The 9,552-nt window shown below is 40.3% G+C and overlaps 1 protein-coding gene across 1 annotated transcript; it reads right to left on the bottom strand.

Moving 5' to 3' along the window:
* Nucleotides 1–7,884: 7,884 nt before the first annotated feature.
* LOC101566877 (T-complex protein 1 subunit zeta-like) lies at nucleotides 7,885–9,546 on the bottom strand. The gene is given in 2 exon segments (XM_023703219.1): nucleotides 7,885–9,098; nucleotides 9,100–9,546. Coding segments are annotated over 2 exon segments (1,170 nt in total). The 5' UTR covers nucleotides 9,487–9,546; the 3' UTR covers nucleotides 7,885–8,315.
* Nucleotides 9,547–9,552: the final 6 nt, after the last annotated feature.

Here is a 9,552-nt window from a genome sequence, read left to right on the forward strand (position 1 = left end):
ATTAGAACAAATCCCTCTATTCATTAAGAGAATGTAGTTATATATCTATCCTAACCATTTTGAATACACAAATACAAAATAGACATTCATCTGTATCCCTTTTGTTTAGTTCCATCATTTGAATATTATAAGTGTATGAACTCAGCAAAATATTCCAAAATAGTCCAGTAGTTCATAATAGTACTGGGTCTTCCGCTTGACTGCCAATGTCTGAAGTTGTTGACCTGAGTCCCCCACAGCTCAACATAACAGCATGGCTTTACTTCTTGTACTTCGTTTTTATACTTTTCTGCTGGATGATTAAGACCAAGATAAAGCAAGGCTTTCTTTGGAGTTAACTCAAAGCGCTTGGCTGAATCCACACATCCTTCTATCTCGTCAAGCAGCAGCTGAAACTCAGCAATTGTGACTTCACGTAAGATAAAGTGGGAAAATGACCAGGTTCCCCTGATCATGAAACGCAGTGACATAGACTTCAGCTTTGCAAGGAAGCTTCCCAGCAAGCCCGATGGCTCATTTCTGCCTCTGCAGTTAGACGCAGCCCCTAAAATAGCACTTCTTACAAAAATAACGCTTTTTTCCCACTCTGTGTAACTTGGCATCTAAATGCTATTTTAAAAATGTTAGAAAAATTAGCGTTATTTACAAGCAAGACTCCCATGTTGTGGGCGAAGTAGTTTCCTTTGAATTGTCAAGTGGGGAACAAGGGCACCATAGCAGTGCCGGGAAACGGTCCAAGAGCCATGTCCTGCCTGGACTCCAGGCAATCGGAAAGATGGAGGGCAGTTATGGCAGGTTGGGGAGCGCTTGGGAACGGGAAAGCCGAGTCTTTTTTGTTGTTTTTTGTTTGTTTGTTTGTTTGTTTTGTTTTGGGTTTTTTTGTTTTTTTTTTGGTATGGAGATTGAACTCAGGACCTTGTGCTTGCCAGGCAGGTGCTTATGCCGCTGAGCTATCTCCCTGGCCCCAAGAGACTTTACTCCAACATTTTTTTAAAGGCTTGAATGTTCATGATAAAGTGGCCTGGCTCAATTATTTCAGTTTCACCGGCCTGAGACCCCCCTAATGGTATGTGAGAAACATGCTGACTCGCTAGTTAGCTCATCTGGCAGAGGGAGACAGGGACCCAGCTTCTATAGAGAAATGGAGGACAACGTGAAACTCCGTTGGCTTTCTCTGGAGTTAATTCAAAGCTCTTGGCTCAAGTCACACATCCTTCAAGCAGCAGCTGAAATTCAGAAACTGTGGCTTCATTTACCATAAAGCAGAAAAATGATCCCAAACCTCAGCCCAGAGCTTCTCAGTGCTCTCAAGGGCTTGGGGCTCGTGTCTGATACGGTTGGGTTTCTACTCTCTGAGGAAAGGAAAACGACACGATCACAGAGAGCTCGCACTGACTCCTGGGCCCATTTATTCAAAGGGCTGATTACTGTATCCCCATTTTCCCACCTTCTGCCTCCTGCTTTGTGAATGCTGAAGACTTAAGCTCTTCCCCACATAAGCTCAGTGTGGCCAGGACCTGAAGAGCTGAAGGCAAATTGCTGCGCTCCCAGGTGTAGAGCCAGAGGGGTCCTCTCATTGCAGGGACCCTCCCTCACTCCTTCTGTACCCATGATGCTAAGGACCACAGTGAAGGAGACAGTCTACCAGCCTGGGCTGCTGCTCCTTGGGACCGACTGCTGCAGAAGCAGCATCACAGGAGCTCATTAGATGAAATGCAGCACCTTGGGCCTCACCCCAGCCTTAGAAGAGGAGCTGGGAACGGGCAGCTCTGATGGGCACCCCAGCTAATTCTTTGTGCACCTGAATTTAAGAAACAGACAAAGACGCAAGGACTCAGTATTTCACTCGACTTGTTTTTGAGTTCAATAGAGAATTTTTTAAAAAAATGATAATATCTGTTGGCTGTGAGAGTTTGGAAAGTGAGAGTTCAGATTACAAGAGAGAATAGTCTTTGGAAGAGATGCAACAGGAGGGAAAAGGCCAACGTGATCCCTGACTTGCCTGCTGATATGAAATCTCATCATGCCTTAGAGAAACTGCTGAGCGGCTTTAGCACACATCAGGGAGTTCTGGAGTCCCAGCTGGGCATCATGAGTGGGGGAGACGCTACACAGCGACACAGCAGGACAGCCTTCTCTGGTAAAGTGATTACCTATTAAACTGCACAATGGTGATGATCCATATTCATCAAAGAAGGCCACGGTGGAGCTCTACCTGTTCTCAATCCAAGCTCCATTTCTTCTCCACACCTCACTTCCTCCACTGCAAAATAAGAACCTTCTAGTGGGGAATATTCAACAGCGAAGTAAAAACATATAAGACACATTAAAAACATGAGTGGTCACTGTCGATCATTTCACAGTATCACCGTAGAAGTCAACACTGGCTGACTAGGGAGGCAAAGAAGCCCGGGGACAATGCGCACACCCTGCCTAACACCTGTTCCCACAGACGACTCAAAATCCAGAGCGCTTCAGAATGTTGTACCTTTCCAGAGCTTTCACACAGCCCTGCTTACAATGAAGACTGTGAAGGCCGCAAGTTGTCTCTTTTTTAGATTGAATAAATAGGGATTTATTTTATGTGCGTATATGCAGCACTTATAAATTTTGTAATATGCAGATCTAAAATAGGTTTGCTATGTGGTACACTTTCTGCAAGGCAGCAACGGTGAAATTTTAGTGCAAATACTGCAAGCCCAAAAGCACTGACAATACATCTAACTAAGCATGTTTATTTCCATGGTACCCGTCACCATGGTACCTGTCACCATGGTACCCGTCACCATGGCGGCAGAGCAGCACTCTTCCTGGAACAATCAAGTTAGTAATATGGCTGTTGGCTACTGCTTCTCTTGGATAAATGGGACATTTCCTGTGTTTTCTTTTTAAAAAGAAGCCGTAAAATATACAGGTGGTTGCCACATAGTGCCTAATTGTGCTGAAGCCAAAATAATAAATCTTCTCCTCCATCTCAGTTAGAAAACTATCTCCAAAGGAAATCAGACAAAACATAGAAATGTACTGTACTTTGAGCTCCATTTTAAGATTTTGATGCATAAAGTTTATAAGAAAAGAAGCAGTAATATTTTCTTATAAGGTAGAAGAAATCAAGATATACACTCATAAGTGAAATAAACCATACCAACATGTGAAAATATCATATAGTCTTCTAGTGTAAGACCTCAAAAAATAAAAATAGAAAGGTATATAACACAATTAAAAGGAAATCAAGAACTTAAGGATTAAACAACGAAGAGAGGGCAAGGAGAAAAGCCAGGAAACATGACAGGCACAAAGCCATACATTTATATGCACAAGATGGTTAAGGCAATGATCCTGAGAATCTTCAGCAGGTTTTTGAAACTTGCAGTTAATTGGCAGGATTCTCACCCTGACTAACTGTGTATGCTGACACCTGTGAACTAAGCAACTGCACTGAAGACAACAATGTGTAATAGTAGGGTCATGCTTGGAATGCCTGTCATTCTGGTCATCTAAATACGTACTGCTTATCATGTCATACCAATTACTGCCATACTGTCTTTCAAGTAATTTTTTTTTTAAAAAAAGGGTAATAAATGAAAACAAGAGACAAGAAAAATAATGTTATAGGACTGTCCTGCTACAATGCTATATATGGTTAGATCTCTAAATTTCTGTGTAAAAATATGTAATAGTTTATTCCTATTTTTTAAGTATTTTTTTCTTCACATTCTATAGGGAATTAAAATTTAACATATCAATACTTGATGGAAAATACCTGTTTCATGTTATGTCTAAGATGTCTGATATTCAGACAGATAGTGAGGTTAAGCTCAACTGCTCTGTTATAGGGTAATAATATCATTAAGCTTCTCTTCTGGAGGGTCAACAACTTAAATTTGCAGACCAAAAATTAGAGAAAAAGAAGGGCTTCAAGGATAGCCAACATTTTGGCCCTAGCCTTTAAAGGTCAGTGAGGACTCAGGACATAGGAGAACCTGTACGGTAACATCCTGTAACTCAGCTGTGTCCCAAATTTTCTGATCAAGGGGATTTTGGGGCCACAGAGGAAAGTGATTGACGATGTATAGTGCGCCTAAGGAGAGTCACATGGAAAGAAAATATTTTCTCAGGCTTTCATAGACAGCAAATTGGTCAAGCAATGGCTGTGACTCATCCACATGGCTAACACTGACAAAGGATCTACAAACTGCAGTATAGGGTTTCAGGATAAATCCTGAGGGGATTTGATTGACTTTGTCAGATACAAAAGTTACATTTCTTGTTATATAGGTCTTGCTTTATCTTGGTCCTAACCATCTAGCAGAAAAGTATAAAAACAAGGTATAAAAAGTAGAGCCATTTTAATATGCTGAGCTGTAAAAGGCTCAAGTCAACAACTTCTGACATTGCCAGTCCTACACATAACCCACTACTATTATGGATTACTGACTATATTGGATTATTTTGCTGAATTCACGTACCTACAAAATTTAAATAGCAAGGGAATACCCTTCTCTGTCAAAACTAAACAAAAAAAAGAGGGATACAAATGAAGAACTATTTTGTATCTCTACATACAAAATAGTTAAAATAGATATACAGCTACTTTCTCTTAAATCAATGAGAAGATTTGTATTAATAGTGTTTGGACAGGATATCATGTCTGCATCTTGTACTATGAATAACCCCTAAGAAGAAAACAATATGCAATATATTAATTATTGAAACTGTTCCACTAATTGGTTTTGAAACTGTCTCATTGCTATTAGTTTCTCAATAAAATTAATTTTTTTAAAAAAGAAATCAAGATATGTAGAAAGGAGACTATGAAGTTGTAATTTTAAAATTATACTTTTAAGAAAATTAAAGCTCCAGGATGCAAAGTTACTAAGGCCACAATGCCTTCTTTTTACTCTCGCACCTGTTTTACTTCCAGTGTTCTCTTATTTTCCTAAGGCTCTTACCAATCTGGTAAGTCAATAAATTAGGCCTGTGCTTCTGTGTTACTACAAATCTATAAATCTTAAGGACTCCACATTCAAAGAAAGACACCATTAAGTGGATGTTCCATCACCAAACTTACAAAAATAAGCAGTTTGCTTTTTATCCTAGTTGATAAAGAAAGTTTTTGCTCTAACCCATGAATGAGCAACTTAGTCTTAAGGAAACTCACACCAGTGAAAGGTAAACACCTCAGACAAATCAGTACCCTAGACCAGGTGTGGGGATGCCTGCTAGCGCATCCCACTCAAGACCCCCGGGGCTCTCCCCCTGCACTGCCCACTCCTTCCTGAGTGTGGGCTTCGAGTTTGTGTAATAACCCATCTGTGTCTCTCACTGGTGATGCCTGCAATTTCACTGTGTGTCAGTCAAGAACCTGTTCCATGAGGTGAGCAGAGTCCCCTCTCTTCTTTGGGGTGATGTCTCCACTTGCTGTCCAAATCCATATTAAGGTCCTCTTTACATGAATTTGGACTTATGTGTGTGTGTGTGTGTGTGTGTGTGTGTGTGTGTATTTGATACAGAGTTTCACTATTCAGCTCAGCCTGGTAATGATCCTTGCCAGCGCTGGGATGATCGGCGTGGGCCACCACGCCAATCTCAGTGTCCACTCAGTGCACCTGGGGGTGGGGCTGACATGGCATGTCATGCCGGGGATTGAACCCCAGTCCCTGCGCTTGCCTAAGCAGGTGCTTAGTCCACTGAGCTCTCTCGCCAACCCTGATCAGTGCATTTGTTGAACAATAAAATGCAAAATTGGTTTCAATTCCCAATTTTCCAATGAATCTAAATTCAGGCTTTATTAACATGATTCATACTTGGTATTAAAACATGGACAGAAAAAGCACTAGAAAATGTGTTAAATGTTTGTTGGTAGCTCTCGCGGGGGATCCACCACATGGTGAATGAGCTCTGCCTTTTATACATCTTCGCACTCGTCTGTGGCTGTCACTAATCTTTCTCACCTCTGTTTTCACTGTCTTCTTTTTATCCTAAGTGTCCCTAATTTAGCCTAAAACCTACCATCACTTATTGAATACTATTTTGAAGTCTATATGTGTTTATTCACCCCATATTTATTGAATATTATATTCTATGAACAATTCTTAACTTAGATATATGAAAAGATAGATATGTTTTCTAACAAAAAGTCAGGTACTCTGCTTTTAAGTTACTTCATTCTTCTTTCCCCTCTCTGAGTTACTATGCCTCAATAGACAAATATTCTATTCTCATAGTCATCTCCGCATCCTCAGCTTCTGGTATGGCAAAAGTAGTACTTAATAAATGTGTTGAGTCAACTGGAGCAAGTAGAAGTGTTTCGAGCTACACCAACAGCAATGACATTTTATGAGTATGTAAATAACACATAACTTCTAGTGAGTAGTGTTTGATTCTTCGTAAGAGAAGAATACAACAATTTCTGTCTCTGTGTAACAAAATCAAATGATGTATTCACAGATCAGATGACTCAGAAGTCCTTAAGAAATGCTTGGGAGGTGGAGTGGACAACAGCTCAGCTCTCTGACAGTCCTGAGGGAAGTATCTGGGGTAAGCCATATGCCCCACTGGGGTCTCTATAAATAGCTTTTAGCCAACATCGCACTTATTTGCCTTAGTAGAAATCTTACTTATGGGGTTATTTGGCAGAGAGAGAGAGAGAGAGAGAGAGAGAGAGAGAGAGAGAGAGAATAGCAGTTTGATTTGTAGTTAAGGGAGTGGCTTGGTTTCTGGTTGATGTTAAATGTTAACTGACACAAATTATGTAGTGACACTGTGTGGGTGAGGTGCGAAACTACCAGCCTATTCTCCCTCACCCCCACTCTTGGTTTTATATTAAGGCTTATTCGAAACTTAATCTTATGGTATGTTTCTGTAGTAAATCACTAACTGGCATCCACCTTTTCTTTTCATTGAATAAATACATTAGTTAAATCAGTTTAGAGATGTATGAAGGTGGTATTAATTTTCATAAATTAACAACTGTGACTTGATTTCAGATTTAAATATTTCCAATTCATTCTTAGATAAGAATAGTGGAAAGTAGCCCAAATGTAATATGGTTACCAAGGAAAATATACTGCCAATTTGAAATGATATAAATTCAGGATAAATATCCATCAGTTTAGTAAGCACTTAGGACTAGGCTTTCTTTTTATTTTTAAATTTTCTTTTAGTAAACTGAAGGACATTTGGCCAGAGCATGTTTTTCCCAGTTCTCAATACTTTACAATACACTTTCCTAAGATCCACTCATGGTAGGATAAAATGTCCCAAATGATGGCTTTTAACCACAACTTCTGAAAACTTTCTTTGTTCTTCAGGCAGGTGAGCCAAGTTCCAAATCTGTTTATTCGTTTTTATTTCCTGAAAGATTAGATACTCTAGCTCAATAGCAGGTCTCTTGAAGGATTCCTTTTTCTTGCTTTAGAAAAAGTCTCTATTTCCTTAATCTCTGGTTTCAGGTAGTTGCCCTTATTAATCAGAGAAGTGTTCTTGGCTTTTGTTTGCAATGAAAGAAGACTGTTGATCCATCTAATCTGCTCTTCTTTGGTTTTCTATTCTTGTCAAATCCAAATCCCTTTCCTGTGTGCACTGTGAAGAGTGCCCCAGTGTTTCTATAGTCTGTGTGGTTCCTAGAACTAAGTAAGGGCTGGGCTCTATGTTAGGTTCTTAAAAGTAACAGTTTTAGTGGTCTGATTTCAGAGGCTCTGAAAGTCTTTGTACTTGACAACCAAGCAGAAAAGTACACATTGCACAACGGAGCCGCCCAATGCGGTAGTCACACAACTGAAAAAGACAACGATGAAGTTTTAGTTAAAATAATTTCTTCCTTTCTTTCTTCCTTTTTCTCTGCCTTCCTTTCTTTCTTTTTTTTTTTTTTTTTTTAGAAGTCCAAGTGATTTTACTTAGAAATTTACACTAAGGTGACAGGTGCATCCAAATTTTTAAATTATTCAAATATTTAACAGAGAATTGCTGCTTAATTTAAAACATATCCACAGGGAATTATTTAACCATTAAAATTGTTTTTCAAGGAACATTTAATAAACAATTATTAACCTTACGTTAATGCAGCTAAAGCAAAGCCACCTCTTCTCTGATTACAAAGGACCTGCTTCACGTGTGTACACAGTGCAACCAGAAAATACTGTAGTTAGAATTCCACATCATAATTTGAATAGTTGCCAAGTGTTCTCTTTTTTTCATGTGGGAAAAGAAAATTCCTCTGAAAATCACTTGAAGCTTGAACAAAAATTCCACAACTCTACTCCTCAGGATCATTCCGCAGTCTTCAGGATTCGTATGATACAGGAAGCTTCCCCTCAGCCTTTGAGAGAGGACATTCCAGCCCGCATGATCTCGTCGACCAGGAGGATAATGCTGGCAATCACAGTGCAGGAGTGAAGCAGCTGTTTCTTCACACAGTAGTTATCCCACACGCCCGCTTCTGCTGCTACCATTGGCTCACCTGTGTTCAAGTCCACACCCACAAGTTGACCTGACTGGGCATGTTCCGCTTGAACTTTAACTAATGTTTCCTGAAGATCAAAGCCAGAGTTCTGAGCAAGGACCTTGGGAATGATGAGCAAGGCATCGGCAAACGCCTGGACTCCGAGCTGGGCCCGACCCTTCACGCTGGCCTTGTGTTTCACCAGTGCTTCTGCCATTGCCACTTCCACTGCACCAGCGCCTGGAACCACGCAGCCATCATCGATAGCATTTTTGACAGCCCTCAAACCATCTCTTATTGCATCCTTGATTTGAGTGAGGGTGTGCTTATTTGGTCCTTTGATCAATAATGTGACAGAGCGGGGATTGTTGCATTTCTCAATAAAGGTGAATTTCTCTTCTCCCAAAGTATACTCATAAACCAGTCCTGCATGTCCCAAACAGTCAGGAGTTAGCTCATCCAAGGAATTGAGAGCTACCCCACCACAAGCAAGAGTCAGCCTCTCCATGTTTCTCCTCTTCGCCCGACGCAGAGCTACGATGCCTTCTTTTGCAAGAGAATCCAAGGAGAAGGGATCAATCCCCTTTTGATTAATAACAACAAATCCTCTATCTGAATCACCACAGACCTTCTTTTTCAGTTCCACTATTTTTTTTAACTCTATCTTCAATGAATTTCCTTTCGGCTTTTACTAGCTTTTCTCTTTCTTCTGCACTCTTGTAGAAAAAGCCAGAGTTCACTTCTGTTTTCTCATATTCCAAGGAGACATTGCATGTGAGGATGTATGCATTTTCCACTCTTTTTTTCATATCAGGGTGCCGTGCCCCATGGTCCAAAACAAGCCCCCTGATTAAGCTTGTATCAGTTTCCGACTTATGCTTCATCTCCATGATCTCAACCATGAACAGGTCAATAGGTTCATCTTTTCTCCTAATGGCCAAAATGGAATCTACCACAGCCTCTGTTAGGACATCTGCAAGTTCCGCGTGAACTTTAGTGCGCAAAGATGTTCTGGCCACATCTGTAAGTATCTCCCTGTCCATCTCTCTGCTTACTTTAACTTGTTCCAAAAACTGTAGGGCCTTTTCCTTTGCAGTTTCAAAACCTTC

The sequence above is a fragment of the Octodon degus genome, unplaced genomic scaffold (assembly GCF_000260255.1).
Source record: "Octodon degus isolate 3935 unplaced genomic scaffold, OctDeg1.0 scaffold00007, whole genome shotgun sequence".
Lineage (NCBI taxonomy): Eukaryota > Metazoa > Chordata > Mammalia > Rodentia > Octodontidae > Octodon > Octodon degus.